The 22,022-nt window shown below is 40.5% G+C and overlaps 1 protein-coding gene across 1 annotated transcript; it reads left to right on the forward strand.

Annotated features, from left to right (window-relative positions):
* Window positions 1-8,656: 8,656 nt before the first annotated feature.
* LOC131229670 (F-box/FBD/LRR-repeat protein At1g13570-like) lies at window positions 8,657-15,059 on the forward strand. Its single transcript, XM_058225656.1, has 4 exons — window positions 8,657-8,748; window positions 12,720-13,508; window positions 14,126-14,281; window positions 14,571-15,059. The coding sequence occupies exons 1-4, from the start codon at window positions 8,728-8,730 to the stop codon at window positions 14,871-14,873; spliced, it is 1,269 nt and encodes a 422-aa protein (XP_058081639.1). The 5' UTR covers window positions 8,657-8,727; the 3' UTR covers window positions 14,874-15,059.
* The last annotated feature ends 6,963 nt before the right edge of the window (window positions 15,060-22,022 follow it).

Here is a 22,022-nt window from a genome sequence, read left to right on the forward strand (position 1 = left end):
TTGCATTCAACAACATGGTGAACCGTTCGACAGGGAGATCACCGTTCCAGATTATCTACGGACGAGTGCCTCGCCACACACTTGACTTAGTCCCTCTACCTAAGCACCCGAGCACGAGCATTGCAGCAGAACATATGGCAGATAAGATAATAGGCATCCATGCAGAAGTGCAGACCAAGCTACATACCTCGAACGAGAAGTACAAGGAACAAGCGGACAAGCATTGGCGACAAAAAGTGTTCGAGGTGGGCGACCGCGTTATGGTCCATCTGCGCAAAGAGAGGTTTCCGACCGGGACATACAACAAGTTCAAAAATAAAAAGATTGGACCCGTCCCAATCATCCGAAAGATTAATGATAACGCTTATATTGTTGATCTTCCAGATGACATGGCAATCTCATAGACTTTCAATGTCGCGGACCTGACCGAGTATCATGAACCAGAGCATGACGAGAACTCGAGGACGAGTTCTTTTGAAGTGGAGAGCGATGTAGAGCGGGTCGCGGACAAATACATGGCCAGATGGATCGAGAAAAGGCACGTCGCGGCGAAGTGATCCGAGACCATCGAGCCTTAAATCGGGCATATCTTGCAATCCGGAATGAGTTATCGCGTAAAATATATAATTTTGGGGTAGAGCGAGCTACGAAGCCAACCAACCCACTACGCCGGGTTACGCAAGCCCGAATTGCGAAAAACCCCTGGATTGACGGTCGTTTACCAATTTAATTTCGTTTTTACTATAAATAGTAAGTTTTAGTTTGATTATAACTCTTCATCCAGTCGGGCTTTAGGAGTTGCTCCACGTGAAAAGAGCTTAGAATAATTAGGAGTAACGGTTTGGTGAAGCCAAATAGGACACTTACTATTTTTGGCTGAAAATTTTGAATCTCTTAACAGCATGGTCGATGCTGCAAATCTGCAATCAAGGGCCAATGCACCTCGAAGTCTTTATCCCGATTTGCGGATACCATCAGCTATTGCATTCAGGTACACTTCAATACCAACTTCTTTGGCAATCCACACCAAGACCTTTGGTGAACACAACCCTCCACTTTTTATTTTTATTTTTTTGAAAATCACTCTTATTGACATGTGATCCTTGTCTCAACCAGCCCCAGCCGGAATTGAGACCTCCAATGTCTCAGGTTTCTGAAATGCTGGTTTGTGTGCTTCACCAAACGGAATCCAGCAGACATGACTGAGATGCCTTTGATGTCTTCATTCCAGACGGCCCCAATGGATACACATTGTAAGCAATTATACGGTTTTTTGGGACAATATAAATTTATAGGATCTTGATCTCAATGGTTTTAGAGTCCATCTTGATATGATTTATTGGTTAGCACATCGATGTGCCATGGTCCAAAAATCTCAACAACAGGAAATCTTTTTGGAACACTAGCATTAAATCTCTTCTGGATATGCATGGTTCTATGTGATCTGACTATCTTCTTAAAGGAGCCTCCGCTTTTATATTGAGATAATATAAATGTTATTTCTTTAGCCTCCAATCTCGTATATCATGCCCGCACCAAGCATGTGGAAGTTGACTATCACTACGTACTGGAGAAGGTTACTTGTGGGGATATCCTGATCTGATTTGTTAGTACTCTTGACCAAGTGCCTAACATCTTCACAAAAGGATTGACCTCAGCTCAGTTTCGTCTCTCACAGGACAATCTTCTTGTTGTTGAACAGTCATTTCGCCTGCGCAGGGATGTTACGAATAATCCTACAGCATTACAACCACTTCTGCATTGGTTGCAACATACTCCTACTTTACCTAAATTTCCCCCAAATGATTAAATTTGAAATATTTGAACCTGTATCTTATATTAACCAATACTTATACATATAGCATGTAGGCCTTGTAATTCATTTTCGTATAAGAGATTATACACTTAATCGAAGAATTTTCACTCACACACACACACTGTGTGTGCGCGTGTGCATATTTATGTATGCATGTATCTATATAAGACTAGAGATATGCTTTCTGTTACTTGCCATTCACACATTTTGCAAGTAAATTACAAAAGTTTAACATAATACAAACATGGTAGGTAGGAAAGAATGGTCTAGGATTATCACTTGGATAGGCCATGGCTGGCCCAGCCCAACCCAGTTACACCCCCATTTGCACATTGACTACTGATATTTAGTTTTTCAAATCATTCATGCAACTTACCAGTGGCTGGAATTTGTTGTTTGATTTCAGAAGGCAACAAGATACAAATCCTCACTGCAAAATCGGAGGTGTGATCTAGACTTAGATTTGATCAGCAATCTACCTAAGGATGTTTACAATGCCATCCTCATGAGTTTTCCGATGATGGATGCAGTAAGAACAAGTATCCTGTCAAGGAAATGGAGGTACAGATGGACTTCTATTCCCCATCTTGTATTTGATTGGACTCTAAAACATGGAACAGACCGTAAGATGGGGGACATTGTTAATAGTCCTCTTAGTCCACGATGGTCCAGTTCACAAGTTTGTCTCCTCTTATTATAAGGGAAACAGTTATCACATTGACCAATGGATATTTTTCGTAATATGTTGTGGGGCAATGCTTACTACATAGTGTGCTCTTGTCTCTTCTCTTGTCAGGAACTGAGTGATCTACACCTATCTGGTTGTGCAATCTCACCACCTCCTGCATTTGAAGGGTTCTTCTGTCCTAGAAACCTCTAACTCACATTCGGTTGGATTACTAATGATGAACTAGAACAATTGATTTTGAAGTGCCCACTTCCGTAGACATTGACATTGGGAAATTTAGATGCCTTGATTTGTATTAAAATCAATGCTCCGAATCTCCGGTACCTGTGCCTTAGGGGTGAATTTGATGTTCTGTGTATAACAAATAGCCCATTTCTCATAAGCGCAGTTATTGAATTGCAATGGAGTGCCTATGACGTCAAAGATCTCGAGCAAGGTAGAGTTGGCAGTTTGATAAAGGTTCTTGGTAGTCTACATCATATTGAGAGGCTGAATCTGTGGGTTGATTTTCCAGAGGTAAGTACTTTTAAATGTACTGCATGGCATTCGCTTTTGATTTTTTAGGAGGGTCCAGCAAATCTAGATGGGAGGATTGCATCCACAGATGTAATGAGAATGTGATGATAATGGGTCTGACCAGTTATCGTCAAATTCTCATCTTAAGTATTTTTTGCGGATGAGAAATTGTATGATATGTGCTCCGCATCTTTGTGAAGTATTGGCAAGTGGGGCCCATTGTGTAGTAATCCAGATCATTTTGTCTCATCAAGCAGATTGTGTGATTGTCAAACAATGGTAGGGCAGAACAGTTTGATGGTCTAGTTCCTAGTGAAAACTGGGAACCTGTGTATCATTTTTTAATTTTCCCTGAAAGGTAATGGTAATTTTATTAAGCAATTGCCAAAAAGGCTAGTGAATAAAAATAAAAACCTGTGTATCCTGTCCATACAATTTTTGCACGATGTGCAAAAATGGATCCAATGCTCCAAAATGGACGTTGGCCAGGTCACATTCTGTTCATTTCTAATTCTAGGGGACATTACATCCAAAAGGCCCTCTACAAAACATTTCTACTCATGTTCTCATTTTGAATTGGCTCCTAGTTTTTGAGTATTGCCAGTGTACCGGATGTACTTCCAACTCCATTTCTTCATTTGAAGAATCTTTCGATGAGCGGATATTTCATGGATTTGGAGGAGGTTTCCACCACCCTCTGCATGTTGAGAAGCTCCCCAAACTTAGAAAAGCTTGAGTTTTGCTTAAGTTCAAAGTCTTCTTGGATTTTGATTTCATTATGGTTTATTCAGTGTTTGGATGCACAGCTGAGATCGATTGAGAAATTTCAGTTTAATTGAAGATGGAACTTCATCCTCAAATCGCTGTTACATTTATTTCAAGTCCAATTTGAATGTAATGTAATTGCAATTTGGAACGGCAACCCGCAATATGAATGGTGAGGAAATTACAAATTAGTATTTCCTACTTAATTAGAGCACTAATTGCAATTCAATTTTGTTTGTGCATCCAACACACCCTAAATACAATCTAATTCATCAACTTCTCCAGCTTTATGCTACAGAAAAAGAATCTTATACTACACCAATTGTGGTCTTCTGGGAAGCACAAGATCACTTGGGATGCCTGTTAAATCATCTCCAAACTGTAAAGATTACTGGAATCATGGATGGGGAATGCAAATTGTCTTTCATAAAGTTCCTACTTGTGAATGCTCCAGTGCTCAAGACGATGAGTATTTATTTCAACAAGCTGATTTCGATTGTTGAAAAATCAAAGTTTCGTCAAGATATGCTAGAATTCCAAAGAGCTTCTACGCAAGCCATTATCAGATGTGATTACGAAAGTATCTGAGGTTGTGTTTGGGTTGGGCAGAAAGAAAATTGTTCATAATTTTTGGGATCTCTACAGTTAGTAAAATTCATATGGATAAGTTATGGTAATTGTGAGGATACAAAAGAGCTCCTATCCAATTATAAAATTTCCAATATTGCAAATTATTTTTCTTCACTTCCAAACGGCAGCCCATTCAAGCCATCATCTTTCGTTGGGGGTGAAGTTCTCTTCTTCGTTTCTTTTGTATTTTTACTTCTTTTGTATTTTGGAATAGCAAAAAGAATTTTGTCGAAATTGTGTAGAGTATATATATAATATACAGATCATGAATTTATAACAATGCTTTGATTTGGCCTGGACATTTCAAAAGAAATGTTGCTAATGCTAGGCTTGTACAGTGCAACCCATCCAGACGTCACCACAAAAGCAGATCCAAGCTGTTCATTTGGTGGGCCCTTCATGTAGATGGCCTCAACCCAAAATGGGTCTTGCCCATTCATCAGATGATCCTTAAGTGTTCAAAAGAAATGGACAACTTAACAAAAATTTGCCCAGAATTTTAGCTGTCCAGTTTTTAAAGTTGTAGCCCATGTGATGATTGGATCAACTTTTTTTTTTTTCGCTAGGTTATTATTACGGGGGAGCCCACCTCATGAACGGCTCCAGCAAATTCGCACGTGTGCCATTAGCACATGTGGTGGTGGTAGAGGCGCTGCAATATGCACACTTATATAATTAACAAAACTTGCAGGGGAACCCATAAAAAATGGTATACTTCCACTCTACTGAAATTAAAATCGAGGTTGTGGCGATAGGGCTGAAAGTCAGGCTGGTTGGTTGGGTTAGTGATCAACCCTAGCCCAATCCAAAGTTACTATACCTCAACCCTAATTTAACCCAACCTCAGGCGGGCTTGGTAGGGTTGGTCTGGCAGATACATGCTAATATTTTCGTTATTACATTAATCGACTATATTTCATTACACATCTTATTTTTCATATCTATGATTTTATTAATTCTATATATATATAGTTATTTATCATAACGAACTTCAGTTTTTTCTAAACAAACAATCTACAATTTAAGATGACCACTCCTATAAAAGTCATGTTGCTTGGCACACAATCTATTTGGGAGAGAGAAATCCAGCCTATCTTGTTAGCTTAAGTCAAGGAAAATGGCGTTGACCAATGAGATCTGATGACACTAGAATTTTAGGTGCCTTCACAGTAAATGATCAGCACTCAATTATAATATATATATATATATATATATATATATATATATGGGAAAAGGTACTTTGCGCTCGAACTCACGATAAGCTCCCGTGAGGTCGAGCTGTGGGCCCCACCGTGATACGTGTCGACCATCAACATTGTACATTTGATGGTCCCCTTTAAATTATAGGATATCCCAAAAATCAGCCGTATACGGAACTCAGGTGGGCCATACCATCTAAAAAAATGTGAAGACATGCCAAAAACATATAAAAGCACTTGGTGGGGCCCACTGAAATTTCCATGCGTCTGAAACTTGGTCTATACCCTCATCCAAGTGGGACACACATAATGGATGGGCTGGATTTGCAAACCACATCTCGGTGGGCCCAAAAAATGATTATGAATGTTTTAATGGTGCATGGCCCCTCTCAACTTCTGTATGTGGTGTGGCCCACACAAGTCACGGATTGACTTGATTTTTGACACCTAGGCTCATAATGGAATGGTGCATCTGACTGATGGGGTAGATGTTCGAAACGCATCACAGTTGGGCCCACACGCTCAACCTCATGGGACGGACTCGTGAGGTCGAGACGCATAGTACCTTCACGCTAAGCTCCCGTGAGGTTGAGGTGTAGGCCCCACCATGATGCGTGTCGACCATCAACACGTGCATTTGATGGGTACCCTCTAAATTATGGACTATCCCAAAAATCCATCCATATACGTAACTCAAGTGGGCCATACCATCTAAAATCATGAGAAGACACTGTTAAAATATATAAAAGCACTTGGTGGGGCCCACGAGTTTTGGATGCGGTTAAACTTGGTCTGAATCCTCATCCAAGTGGGACACACATAATGGATGGGTGGATTTGCAAACCACATCTCGATGTGCCCAAAAATGATTATGAATGTTTTAATGGTGCGGCCCCTCCCCACTTCTATATGTAGTGTGGCCCACACAAGTCACGGATTGACTTGATTTTGAGACCTAGGCCCAGGATGGAATGGTGCATCGATTGATGGGGTAGATGTTCAAAACAAATCACGATAGGGCCCACACGGCTCGACCTCATGTGACAGACTCGAGAGGTCGAGCTCATAGTACCTTTTCCAATATATATATATATATATATATATATATATATATATATATATATATAGGGAAAAGGTACTATGCGCTCGAGCTCACGATTAGCTCCGTGAGGTTGAGCTGTGTCACCGTTATGCGTGTCGACCATCAACACTGCATTTGATGGGTCCCCTTTAAATTATGGGATGTCCCAAAATCAGCCACATCGGAACTTCGGTGAGCCATACCATCTAAAATCATGTGAAGAACGTTAAAACATATAAAAGCACTTGGTGGGGCCTACAAATTTGCAGATGCTAAAACTTGGTTCGAACCCTCATCCAAGTGGGACACACATAATGGATGGGCTGGATTTGCAAACCACATCTCCGTGGGCCCAAAAAATGATTATGAATGTTTTAATGGTGCACGGCCCCTCCCCACTTCTGTATGTGGTGTGGCCCACACAAGTCACAGATTGACTTGATTTTTGAGACCTAGGCCCATGATGGAATGGCGCATCTGACTGATGGGGTAGATGTTCGAAAAGCATCACGGTGGGGCCCACACAACTCGACCTCATGGGACGGACAAGTGAGGTCGAGCGTATAGTACCTTTTCCCACATATATATATGTGTATATATATATATATATATATATATATATATATATATATATATATATATATATAGAGTCGGGTCGGGTCGGGCAAACTTTTATCGGTTGATGTTTATATAGCACTCAATTATTGAACAATCTTGATTTGTGCGTACGACGGGGCCGTTTTGGTTTTCCCCCAAATCTTGAGTTGTTTTGGCTGGGGCTGTTTGGCAGGACGGGGATTGCGTGCAGCGCACTTATGCACGGCCTGTCCATCTGATATCCATTCCGTCCGTCAGTTCCAAAAAATCATTTCAGAAATTGATCCAAAAACTGAAGCAGATCCAAAACTTAGGTGGACCACACCATAATAAATAGAAAGTATTGAACGAATCCCCCCGCCCCAAGTTTTGTATCAGCCTGGTATGTTTTTTTTTCCCTCCATCATGGTGAGATTCACCTTATGAATGGGTCAGATAACATAAAAACTTCACGGTGGGCCCCAATAACGTTTCAATGGTGTGCTTTCAATCTCCTCTGTTTCTTATGGTTTAGCCTATCTGAATTTAGAATCTACCCCATCATCATTAAGATTACATCGTAACATTAGCTGTAGAACCGATGGACGGAGTAGATATCACACAGACATCTCAGTAGGCCCCACAAAATTTTATGCTGGACAGGCACGATGCATCAGGGCGCTGCATGCAATCTGCGTTTGTTTGGCGGGAGTTATTCAAAGTTCTGATGTTATTAGTGGTAATGTGGTACACTGGTACTCAGATGCACTCGCATCTAGAAATCGACCCATGTTTCATCCATCCAAACCGTTGATTCGGTAGGCCTTATCATGATTTCGGGATTGGCAGTGAACCTCTTATCTTATTATTGCCTAACCCTTATACGAGTAATCCAACAAATATACGGTTGGGGGAAAATATATGGTACTGCTAAGTTCTTGTTTTGGATGTCTCTACCGTTATAATCTGAAGGAAACCATAATGGATTGACCAAGTATAAAAGATTTCCTAAATCTAACCATTGGATGAATGGGCTCAAAAGCAAACCCTAGGGAATTACAACAATGATCCATTGTAACATCAACAGATCGTACGGGTATTATAATCTCAGCTAAATAAATTTTGGGTCATCATCGATCAACGATGGGGAAGAATGGTATCAACGGTCTAGATCAATGATCCATGAGTCCTAACTTTTGCCATAAGTCTTATGGCCCATTAGTCACCACTGATTCTTATGGTATGGTCCACCTGAGAATTGTATCCACTTCATTTTTAGGCTCATGACCGAAAATTATTTGTAAAAAATAGATGGACGGTGTGAATATAACATACGTACAGGTGGGCCCCACGGGTACCGGAATGAATGCGGGCCGCGCCGCGCCTAATCCGCTCCCATATAAAAGACGTTCCGAATTTCAGTTTTCATTAAGAGGAAGAGCAAACTGCCATACCAATGACTAACAGAAACAAGAAGGTACTCTCTCTCTATCTCTCTCTCTCTCTCTCTCTTTCTTGACTAACAGAAACAAGAAGGTACTCTCTCTCTCTCTCTCTCTCTCTCTCTCTCTCTCTCTGACCGCACCGATGTTGGTACTGGAAAACCTCTGTGGGCACTACCATGATGTCTTTGTTTGATCCACGCCGTCCATCCATTTTCCAACTCATTTTAGGGAATGACCCCAAGAACGAGGCAGATCCCGAGTTCAAGTGGACCATACCAAAAGAAACAGTGGGGATTGAATGCCTACTGTTGAAAGCTTCTTGAGGGCCCACTGCAACGTGTATCTGCCTCGTTTTTGGGCTCATGCCCTAAAATGAGCTTTCAAAATGGATCAGAGGCATGGATAAAATACATACATCATGGTAGGGCCCACAGAGCTTTTCCACCACCGATTTGGGTGGTGGAGGGGTCACCACCCAATCCAAGTCCCAATGGTTTGGCCCACTGCTCTTGGGCCACTCCTTTTGAGCAATGTTCAAAAAATGGAGCCTAATGGTAGGATCAGTGTAGATGTATGTCATGTGTTTGATGGAAAGAGTTCTCAAACTCAGTGAGTTGTGCCAAATGCATATTGTTGTATAGCCTTCTATGTTAGTTATCACTCACCTATTATGGGCACACATGTGCAAGATTCAGAACGTTCATCTTCAAGTGTGACACCCTACTAGAGTATCAAATGAATCGCCCTACATTTGAGGGATAGATCGGATAGAAAGTACATGTCTTTTTTCTTTTCTTTTTTTCTTTTTTTTGGGTTAGCTTGTTAGTATACACCCATGACAGATAGCACATGTCTTGAAGATGAATCTGGATCCTCTGTTTGCCACAAGCAGGAAAATCCTGTTTTCCTTCATCGTGATTGGTCCACGTCAATACTGATGTTGTCAGCACTGCTACATTAAATGCAGTGTGTGATGATGTGGCCCAATTAGATTGCAACAAACAGGATTTTACTGCTTGTGGCATGATTCAAAGTGCGCCCTACTTGACGAATGGTGCTTGAGTCTTTAACTCATGGTTTGTATGCAAACATATCTAACACTTCTTTGGCTCCCCTCAAATTAGGCCTTCGGTTTAGCTCAAATCACTCTTGGAAACATCTCCAAGCTCTTAGCAGGGTTATCTTACAAGATAGAGAGGAATGTTCATTAATCCAAGGTTTCAAAAGATCGCAAACAGAATTCTTCTTCACAAACTATTATGTGATCAAATTTTTAATCTCAAAATCATTTAGAGATAGTATGACACGGTTTCATAAAAGAGAGTGAAGTGGCACAAGTACAAGGTGCTTGAATTCGGAATGCGCAGAGGGTCAACTGAAGATATAGCTTATATTTTAATTGTAAGGCATATATCATTGGGTTGAATGGGAAGAGATTGAAAGCGCAAGCAAGAAGGTATTCTGTAATCAAATTTGTTAAAAACTATGAAGATGTGGCCCTTGAGTAAATGGCTTTAGAGATTCTTGATTGATGAAGATAGTTTGTGGAAGCAGGTTCCAAGTTCCAGTGTAAATGTTTGGGACATATGCATTAAGTTCCCCCACTCTAGTGGGTGCGAAGCCATTTAATCAGTGCATCCATCCACTGAAGGCATTTGATGTTGATGACGATGCCAATATCCATTTTTGAAAATATTGGGGTCTTTATTGCACTCTTTCACAGCAACTTTAGCACTTGTTATTGAGAAGGAAATCTCTGTCACTGAATTGGGTAGCCTACCCAATTCATCTGGACCCTTAAATTTCTTCATTTTGATGGGTGGTGGTTCTGAATAAAATTCTCATTCAAGACCATCTTTAAAACATGAGAAGGATCATTGTTAATGAGTGTTATTTGTGTGTTAGTGAGGAGGGAACAGCGAGCCAACTTCTAACTCACTGCTTCAACAGTTAGAAGTCTTGGGAGTGTGCCCTTATCCTCTTTAGGGTGGCTTGGAGAATGCTGGTGGCTCATCATCATCAAAGGCTTATCCCAACTAACTGGTTACATCATTCTAAAATTCCATATTGTCAGGATTCATGACAGATGTTTTGGCAAAAGTTTCATCAGGTTGCCAACATAATCCTCCCATAGCGGACAATGCCAGCAGTTATGGACAAATCACTTTAGGCATTGAAATTTCTCCGAAAGCCGACCCCAATTAGTTGCGAAAAGGCTCAGATGATGATGATGATGATGATTGAAATTTGGCCAAAGATCATAGGAAGGAAAACTTGTGGGAACTGGATCTCCCTGTGGTTTAGTGATCTTTATGGCATGACTAGAACAACTGAGCATTCAAGACTAGCTTTGAAAATTCTTTGTGGGTATGTGATAGAATCATAGAGGAGATCATCTAGTGGGCCTAGGTGGATAAGGAATTCACATGAATTTGAAGTGAGATCTTAAAAGAGGCTTTATGGAGGTTATGGACAACAATTGCTCTCTGCTTGATGATATCTACAAAGGAAATCCTAGGCCGTCAGGCATTCAGGGCATTGTCAAGGACGCCTAGTGGTGTTTGTTGCAGTTTTTCTGGTTCTATTGGTATTGCATACCCCAGGAGGATGCGGTACGCACCTATGACAAAAGATGAAGGGATATGCTCACCCAAGTGGTTCACACTATCATTGAAGGTGGCTTGGGTAATGTTATAAGTTGGCTGACTGCTCTGTCATGATGGATGGATGAAATGATGTAGTTGAAGGGAAATATCTCAATTTTCATTAAGCATGTTAGTGGAGAAATTGATGTAGCTGTTGACATGCGTGACACATCACTCGTAAACGGCCGAAATAGCCTCTGTTGTTGTTGGCTTTTTTGAAACTTATCCCAACCTGTTACAACTAGAACACCGAATAAGGGAGGGTTGTTTCACCTCGTTACGGATGTGGCAAATCCAAATGTTGTATGGTCTCTCTAAATAAGTGTTTACTGGAGTCTTTTTCATACTACAATTAAAAGGATTCATACATGCCTGTTCGTGAACATACAATCCATACAGGAGATGACCAGCTTCACGGATTTCCTTCCTGTCTTTGACGTTCATCTTGCTTAGATAGGGGGTAGTCTCCAAAGTCTCATTACTGGAAACACCTTTAGGTTTTTTTTTTTTTTTTTTTTTGCAATTGCCTAATTTATTCTTTTTCAATAAAATTCTCTCAGTATTTAAAAAATAGCACATTTTGCTGCCAATATGAGCTATTTTGGGAGTTCTATTATAAAGAAATATAATGTTATAGATGTAAATATGGTTCTTATTAAAATTTTAAGACATTCTAGGAATTGTTACGTCACTATTAGAAACATAATAGCAAAATGGCCACTCGGGCCTATCATTGCTTGCGTGATGGGAACATTTGCCCGTCATGATGGGTTACACTGTTCATTTGGTGGACCACATTCTGAATGGGGGCCACTTTGTGAAAATCACATTGGGATAATCCTTACTGTTCATTTGGGTATAATCCGATGGTCCAAATGGAATAAAAATCTCAGCTGAGAACAATGTAGTCTCCACTTCAACACATGTGTGACAAAGAAGATATGAAGTGTTCCCCACAAGATCTCACATGTCAGCAGAGCCATGAGAAAGTTGACCGAATGCGCAATGGACCGCATTGATTACCCATATTTGATTTATATCTTGGAGATATAAACAAAAACAATAGACAAGCGATTTTTTTCTGTTACCTGTCATTCATACATTTTGCAACACTTCCGAGAATTTTTTAGAACTAAAATTACCGAAGTGTAACATGATACAAACATGGTAGGAAAGCATTTTCTAGGATTATCACTAGACCAGCCTTGGATAGGCCATGGCTAGCCCAGTCCAACCCATTTACACCCTTATGCGTGTCCGCGCACACAAACACACTGCATGCTGACTACTGATATTTTGTTTCTTGAAATCATTCATGCAACTTACCAGTGGCTGGAATTTGGTTTGTTTGATTTCAGGAAGCAAAAGGAGACAAAATCTCACTGCAAAATGGGAGGTCTGGTCTAGACTTTGATTTGATCAGCGATCTACCTGAGGATATTTGCAATGCCATCCTTTTGCGTTTGTCAATAACAGACGCAGTAAAAGCAAGTATCCTGTCGAGGAAATGGAGGTACAGATCGGCTTCCATTCCACATCTTGTGTTTGATAAAGATTGGATCCTGCCAAAAAACCAAGAGGTTGTGGACATTGTCAATAGAGTCCTCTCAGTCCACAAAGGCCCGGTTCACAAGTTTGTCTGCTCTGATCACTTCTTGCCACTCGATCAATGCGGTCATGATATTGACCAATGGATGCTTTTCCTATCAGAGCATGGGATTGAGCAACTCACCCTTGGACCTTTTATGCATGGTAATTGGTACGTAATGCACTCATGTCTCTTCTCTTGTCTGGAACTGACCGATCTAGATCTAGCTAGTTGTGAAATCAATATACCTCCTGCATTTGAAGGGTTCCGCCATCTTAGGAACCTCAAACTTTGCGACATTATTCTTAGTGATGATGAACTAGAACAGTTGATTTCAAAGTGCCTGCTTCTGGAGACATTGACATTGGATTGTATACGTCTTGCGATTCGTTTTAAAATCAATGCTCCGAATCTTCGTTACCTGTGCCTTAAAATCGAATTCACATCGAGTGCCTTTGATAACGAGTATTTCCAGCAAGGAGGAATTTGCAATTTGATCAAGGCTTTTGGTAGTCTACATCATATTGAGAAGATGACACTCCATGATGAAACTCTACAGGTATGTAATTTTAAATGTACTGCATGGTTTTCACACTGGATTTGTTAGGAGTGTCCACCAAATCTGGACAGGAGGCATGCATCCACAGATTCCATGAGAATGGGATGATAAAGAGGTCTGACCAGTTATCATGCAATTCTCATCTTGGGGTATATTTTGCGGATGAGGAATTATGTGATATGTGGCCCATCCTTGTGAAGTATTGGCAAGTGGGGCCCATTGTTTAGTAATCCAGATCATTGATCTATGCATCCCACCATGGATGACTAGCATCAGGACCTTTCTGAGTCAATGTGGACCATTTTTGCATTTCTCCTCCTAATCATCCGAAGTTAAAATTGTCTCATCAAAGAGATTCTTGTGATGGTCCAACAATGGTAGGACAGAACAGATCAATGGTCTAGTTCACCGATCCATGGGCCCCACTAGTGAAAACTGAGAACCTGTGTATCTTGTCCATCTATTTTTCACAGGATGTGCAAAAATGGATCTAGTGCTACAACATGAATGTTGATCAGGCCACATTCTGTTCATTTCTCATTCTAGGGTACATTGCATCCAAAGAGGCCCTCAACAAAACTGTTCTACTCATGTTCTCTTTTTGAATTGGCTCCTAGTTTTTAAGAGTGGGCAATATACCAGATGTACTTCCCGCTTCATTTCTTCATTTGAAGAATCTTTCGATGGCCGTATCTTTCATGGATTCGAAGGAGGTTTTCGCCACTTTCTGCATGTTGAGAAGCTCCCCTAACTTAGAAGAGCTTGAGATTCTCGTAAGTTCCAAAATTTTCATGGATTTTGATTTCATTATGGTTTATGCTGCAGTTGGATGCGCGACGGAGTTGAATTGTGAATTTTCAGTTTAATCGAAGATGAAATATCATCCTCAAATCATTATTTCAAGACAACTTGAAAGTGACGTGACTGCAATTTTGAACGTCATTGCCCTCAATGGAATTACAGTTTGGTTATTCCCATTTAATTAGAGCAGTAATTACAATTCAATTTGGTTGTGCATCCAAACACACCCTAAATGAGATCTGATTTACTGGGCTTTTCCAGATTACAAAAAGGGGAATAGAACTTCACAACCCACCACTTGCGGTCTTCTGGGAAGCACAAGAACGTTTGGGTTGCTTGCTAAATCATCTCCAAACTGTGAAGATGACTGGAATCAAGGGTAAGGAATGCGAATTATCTTTCATAAGGTTTGTACTTGCAAATGCTCCAGTGCTCGGGATTATGAGTATTGATATAAAAATGGAGATTACGATGGTTGAAAAATTAAGGTTTCTTCAAGATATGCTGCAACTCCGAAGAGCTTCCACGCAAGCCATTATCAGATGCGAAGGGGAAAGTATTTGAAGGTGCGTTTGGCTTGGCCAGCAAGAAAAATAATTCATGACTTTTGGGATTTCAACTGTTAATAGAATTCCTAAGAATCATGTTATAGTACTCGTGAGATACAAAACAGTTTTTTCTTTCCACTGCATAATGCAAAACAGGTTCATTTCACAAAATTCAGAAATTCTCCCGGCGTGTTTGGATTCATTGATTCCGTTTGGATTCTGTGGATGACATACTGATTACCGAATGATAGATTACCCAATGGTAATTTCCATAGTCATTGTAGAAAATAGCATTCTGTTAGTTGTAGAAACAGGATTTCTCTTACTGACATGAGCACATCAAATAGGTTAAAATCAGCACTGCATGTTATGATATTAATTTTACATCTCATTCTTAGATATTTCCTCATTTCTTGTGAATTTAAGAGCTACCCTGATGTAGAGCAGGTCGCAGACACTTTCGTGTCTATGATGGACCAAAGAAGGCCTGATCAGAGGCAGAAGTGATCCGGACTGTCAGAACCTTAAAACAGACGTATCTTGCAAACCAGAATGAGTTATTTGAGCTAGGAGAAGCTACTTTAGCCACCCAACACTGCTATGTTGGGTTGCCCATGCCAAATTTGTGAGATTCCATCAGATCGACGGTTGAAAATCCATTTTATTTTCATTTTTACTATTTATAGTAAGTTTTAGTGTGATTATAACTCTTCATCCTTTGAGCTTTAGGAGTTGTATCTAACCTGAAAAGTTCTTGGAAAAATTAGGAGAATAACATGGTTAGGGTAAATAGGACACTTACTATTTTTGGCTGAAAACCAAGAGGCCTAGTAGAAATCATGACTGTCTATAAATAGTAAGTTTATTATTTATAGTAAGTCATGAATTTTAGGGAGTTTGAGTTGAAGTTTGATTCTGGAACTTCTTCCAAAATTTGGTATCACTATTTAAAGGGTTGTAAATTCATTTTTATTATCAATCAATCAAATTTCTAGAATATATTTCTATTTTCTTATTTTATCTCGTGGATTTGTGGTATCTCTATGAGGAGTCCAGAGAAGGTCCTTGGATTTGTAGTTATCCCCTTGAGGAAGATGGTGATCGACCTCATCACGTCCATCCCTGCATCATACGCTTTGAGTTTTGTTATATTAAGATAGTGTTTTGAGCCTTCATGGGTTGCTTATGGTTCCAAAGACTTTGATAAGATAATCCTAATTATCCCAACCATGGCTCAATGGATGGATTGCCTCTCTTTTAGAAGGCCAACCTTCTTATGAATAGGCAATGATCGATGTGGTTCTTAGATTGTGACGTAAGATTTGTGGCTGGATGCAAGGGCCAGTCCAGATTGATTGGTTAGATTACCCATCTAACCAATCAATCCTAATTATCATGGGGTCCATTGTGGATGAAGCACTAGAGCTGGGCAACAAGTCGAGTTGACTTAAGGTTGACTCGACTCGATTCGGCTCGATATAGAGTCCAGCATGCTTGACTCATCCGAGTCCGATCTGGCCTGGACTGATCCGGACCGAGTCCGATCCGATCAGAAGTACCGAATCGGGTCGAGTTGGCACTGAGTCGGATTGAGATATGAGGGAAGGAGAGATCGAGAGAGTGGAGAGGAGAGAGATGAGGAGGAGCGTGATGGTGGTGGGTGGTTGCCAAGCTTGGAAGATGATGAGGATGAGGGAGGGAGGGAGAGAGAGATTTTGGGATCAGGTTAGGGTAGGGTGAGGCGGGTAGGGTTAGAGAGTCGGGTTGCGGATCGAGTCGGGTCTAAACGGATCGAATTTCGGGTTGAGTCGGGTCGAGTTACTAAGTAACTTGAACTCGACGCAGTTTGAGTTTGGATTGGATGAAGCCTACTTGGTTCGGACCGACTCACCCATTCGGTTCAGGTCGAGTCAGATCGGAACGAGTCAGACGGGTCGAGTTAGCTGGATCAAGTCGTCCGGTGCCCACCTCTATGAAGCATAGACCTAAAATAACATGACTAGACGATCTTAACCATCTGATTCCTCCCATCAAATATGGAATGCTGATAGTTTCTTTCCAACCATCCATTTTGTGGCCTCAATTGAATGGTTAGGATTGTTCAATTATTGTAATTCTGAGCTACGCCCAAACAATGGAACCTGGTACTTGGACCAGTTCACATGCATGCCTTGTGTAAAACAAATGAGTCCCACTACTTAGCCAGTTGTGGCAAATCCATATCTGCAAGATCTGGATCGTTCATCTGCTAGGCTCTACGGTGGCATCATGGCAATATGTGGGCCCCGAACCCAGCTCTAGACAAGGCATGGGCCTTCCATGCATGGCCTACTTGATTTTCTGATTGGGCTTGGGCTCAGTTCATTTTAGCCCGACTCGACATGACCCAACCTGGTCCAACCCCTTGGTCTAATCCTTAGGCAATTAATTAGGCAACCAGCTATCTTGAACGCTGAATGTTTATTTATCTATACATGGCCCATTTGATAAATGGATAGATTAAGAAAATTCAATGGGAAAATATGCGTTTTTATCAATTTTCAGATCGGTTGGGTAGGGCCTGGGCACAATCATATTTTTGGGTCGGGCTTGGGCCTGCTATGATAGGCCCTTCTTGCCTGAGTCTTAAGTTCCAGGTCCCGGCCCATTTCCACCCATACCATTGAATCTCTAGGGTTGAGATCTCATAGTAATCAACATGACTTGCACTATACCCAGTCATGAGAGGAATGCTCACCTAGGCACCTTCTTAACTTAGCAACCATGCACACCTTTACACACGTGTCATGGGATGGTCCATGTGATGAGGCGCCCCTTGAAACTCCACAAGGCCAACTTTCATCCCGATACAAAACTCTGGTGAGCCATGGCAAAATAAAACAGTGTCCTCCCTTGATTTGCATTTCTCCTTGCCATGGCCCACTAGAGTTTTGGATCAGGCTCAAAAGTGGGCATAAAAAGTTTCAAGGGGTACCGCATCATGTGAACCGTTCAAATTTTGTGCCCATGACACATGTGCAAAGGTGCACATGGGTGCCCATGTAAGAAGGTGCGCACTCACCTACACACACCTTCTTACTTAGCACGGGCACGAATGCTCACGTGCGCACCTTATTAGGTGCGCACCTTTGCACCTTCTTACTTAGCACGCGCACGAATGCTCACGTGCGCACTTGCACACGTTTAATAGACACAGAATCTGAACGGGCACATCATGAGGCACCCCTTGAAACCTCACGAGGCCAACTTTCAGCTCGATACAAAACTCTGGATAGCCTATAGCTAGGCTAATCTCGATCATGAGGTGATGCAGTGACACGTGTGCATTATGATAATAAGGACAATAACTTCTTAATACGTAGCAACACGCGTGGCGTGATTCATGCCACCCATTATAAATTCCATCTTATTAGGGATCAGATTAACCCCGTGATTGAATGACGGCAAAACACGTGTCACAGATCCAATCCATTCATCAGGTAGAAGCATGTGTGGACACATAACTAGAAACATAAAAATTGGACTTTATTATTATTGTTTTTTTTTTTTTTTTTTTTTTTTTTCATTTTTGGTCTTTATGTCATGACTAGGAAAATCAGGAGTTGAGGAATAAGTTGGAAAATTCCCCATAGGCCTGTGATAGAATTCAGAGAAAAGATTACCTGGGGCGTGATAAAAAAGGAATCCGCCAAAAATCTGAAACGTTGATCTTAGAAGAGGTTAGATGGAGGTGATGGAGGAAAGGCGCTCCCACTTAAATAATTCATGCAACTTACCAGTGACTGGAATTTGGTTTGTTTGATTTCAGAAAGTAACAAGAGACTAATTCTTACGGTAAACAGAAGGCCTGATGGGGCCCACTACTTACCTGAGTCAGAGATTGTCCTGATTTTTGTCATCCAAGGAGGATGCACATGATAGACGGATTGGATGTCACTAAAAAATCATGGCAGGCCACACAATTTTTTTTTTTTAAAATAAAATTTACTTTTATACAAAGCTTTATATTGGGCAGACTCTTTTAACAAGGCATACAAGTAATAATATTGGGATCGTTGTGATAGATGTTTTGTATCCTACTAAATACAAAATGAAAAGTATTCATTTTGTGTATTTTTATGAATGGGATATTGTTTGAAAAAAATCAACGGTGTAGAGTATTGTACTCTATTCCTGACTATTTTAAAAAAATTCAATTGAAAAGAATACGTATTATAGTAAATGAAAGATTTAGGGAATGACCAGAGTGTTTTCTAAAGAATCACAATTGATGTAATAACAAGATAGGTGCCAATTGAAAGGAATTCAAAAACAAACTACACAACCGGAGTCATTCAAGAGGTCAATTGAGTAGCTGATTGAAATGCAATCAAACCTGGAACGATTTATATGACATGTGGCAAGTTTGGAAGAAAGTGTCCAAAAGACCATAGTATTAAAATGGTTACAATAATAGTTAGAACATATGAAGCCTCCAGATTATTAGTTTAAGGCTATAAATAATGGAGAAAGTTAGTAAAAGAAATTATCTCATACTAATCAAATCAAACGAAACTAAATATATTTTTCAATTATCCTTTCAATCACTTGTCATTTACATTTCTTAGTGTAATTATTATCTTTATCAGTCTTTTTCATTCCTTATGGGTCGTTTGGATGCATGTAATCTTTTTAGTTGTAAACACATAACACCTTAAATGAATTTTAAGTGTAATTGGTTTACATACTATTCCGTTTGGCTTTTAAGTGGTAATTTGTTTACCGGTAAACAAATTGTGTATTTGGCTAGTCTGCAATGTGTTTACAAGGAATAAAGTAGGTATTCATACTAGAGAGCTAGGGCGGTGAACTTTCCCAAAGCTGTAAAAATCACATAAGAAAGATTTGATTTTTTTAGGGCCCTAAGAGGGTATTAAAGCATGCACACACTAAACTAATTGAATGTCTTCCACCAGTCACAGTAGGCCCCAAATGTAATCTAGAAGTTTTTAATGGTGGATGTCCCATCCTTCCCTCGTGTGGTCCATTTGATAATGGATGAACTGTTTTTTCTTTTTTGGGCCATAGGAGAGGAGTAAGGGAAGTATATGGTAAATATTTGTTCACACCCCAAGTATAGGGTTGTGATGTAGTAATAATCTCGGTAAGACTGAGGTCGAATCCATAAAGATTAAACCTTGTACGTAATCTGAAAGTAACTAAAACTAGAACTAGAAGAAGATGTAATCTAATCAGGAGAATTTAGGAGGATAATGGTGAACTAATTAACTAAAACTTGTAAAATTCAAAGATGAGAAACTAGGGATTCCAAGGATCCACTTGTAGAGATCAGGGAGATCTACATTTGATTCATGAACTCAACTGGACTAAGAGTTCCATCTTCATCCAGTTGGAACATATAACCTTTAAAAATTAAATCTAAACTTCTTTTTATCTAGTTTTCAAGATATGAGAGGTATGCAAATTATATTTAATTCTATCACAAAACCATACACATGAGACAAAGTAAACAATAGAATTTAATCAATCCACATCCAATCTAAGGGATATATGAATGTTAGGAAGGATTCCATCATCCAACCATGTCCAAGGGGCGATGGTGAACAACCGGGCTTCCTAACTTGATAATCATAATAATGAAAATAACATGCTCAAAGCTATCGCATATCCATTATAATTTAAGTCACAACATACCATTAAAAACTGAAAGTATTCTTTATAATCAAACCATAATCAAAGAGAGCTCATTTAAACATGAATCAAAACCATAGAAGCAATCTCATTACACTACAAGCTTCACCTCTTAGCCCCAGCTAAGAGGTTTAGCCAACCATAAGCATGATTAACCTAAACTCATAAACAGGAAAAAAAACAAGAAAAGGTAAGAAGGAAAACTTGTCTGGTTGACCGTCCCACGGTCTCTCTCTCTTGCCTTTGCTTCACATGTCCCTTGATGATTTTTCTCTTTCTTCTCCTTTTACAGCCAGCAAGGAGGCTAGGTCGGTCGGCTAGAGAAGTCAGTTTGGAGTCGGACGAACCGACTCTATTTACGCAGCTGCGTTTGGACACATGTTGGGACGGCTGATGCTCCCAACCCTTGAATCTGACTCCATGGTTGGGGTTGTCCCTGGCATGGATGTCTTTTGAACGGCTCAAATCGTCCAACTGATCATAGCCAAGGTCGCTGAATGGCCCACCATGACCGGTTTTCACGGACGCAGGGCCTGCGTAAATAGAGTATGCTGTGATGATCGGTGGGCCCCTGATCAGCTATGTAAGAAAAATCCACTCCGTTCATTGAAATACCCTCGAAATTTCAGTTGGAAATGGATGTTTTTTCTTGGGTTTGGTGTGGCCCAAAAGTTAGAATCCTCTCGCCGTTCATCCTGCGTTTGACGGTGGAAATCGTGTGTACGTGTGCATGGGGTCAAAATATCAATATGACTGTGGTCGTGGCTACCCCCTGGAGTGAGTGGACGGTCCCGATCATCCATCGGGATGATAGGTGGGGCCCACTAAGACGGACGCTGGCACTTTTTGAAATTTTTTAAAAAAAGAATCGGTCAGCGTGCGCTAACCGATCTTATGTTTTTTGGTGCATGGCTAGTGCGTGCACATTGTGCACACGCACACCCTTAAGTGGGGTCCACTATGATTCTTATAAGATATCCGCTCCGTCCATCTTCTCTCTCATCCGATTTGATGGGTTAAGACTAAAATTGAAGCATATCCAGATATCAGGTGGGTCCCAGATCAGTATTTTAGGGGATGATCTGTCTGTTGGGCCACTTACACAGGGATCCAAGGGATGAAATTCGAGTTTTACGGTTAATTTAGGGTTCTCAGGACAGATATAAAGTTTCGGGCCAAACGGTTGGTGGGAACCCTTTGATCTTGCATTCAGGATGACTTCAGGTCTCGTGGACTTCAATTACTTGATTTTTTCGAATTTTTGGCATATGAACTCTTGGATCTCGGTCTTTGGGATCCGTCCCTTGCCTTAGTGCTTTCTGAATGTTAAATCCATTAATACCCTTTTTTAGTCTAGGCTTCTAAATTCACCTTGCAACACAAACACAGTTAAAATAGGACGTTAAACAGTATCATGCTCGTCAAATTAGGTAATAACTGGGGTCTAATATGCAATATTTGACCCTTAAGAATA

The sequence above is a fragment of the Magnolia sinica genome, chromosome 16 (genome assembly GCF_029962835.1).
Source record: "Magnolia sinica isolate HGM2019 chromosome 16, MsV1, whole genome shotgun sequence".
Taxonomy (NCBI): domain Eukaryota; kingdom Viridiplantae; phylum Streptophyta; class Magnoliopsida; order Magnoliales; family Magnoliaceae; genus Magnolia; species Magnolia sinica.

Excerpts from the sequence above, each read along its gene's own strand:
- LOC131229670 (XM_058225656.1), top strand. The coding sequence starts at position 8,728 with ATGACTAACAGAAACAAGAAG. Across the intron at positions 8,749-12,719 it reads TGACTAACAGAAACAAGAAG|GAAGCAAAAGGAGACAAAAT; the intron begins GTACTCTCTCTC and ends GTTTGATTTCAG. Across the intron at positions 14,282-14,570 it reads TAGAAGAGCTTGAGATTCTC|ATTACAAAAAGGGGAATAGA; the intron begins GTAAGTTCCAAA and ends GGGCTTTTCCAG.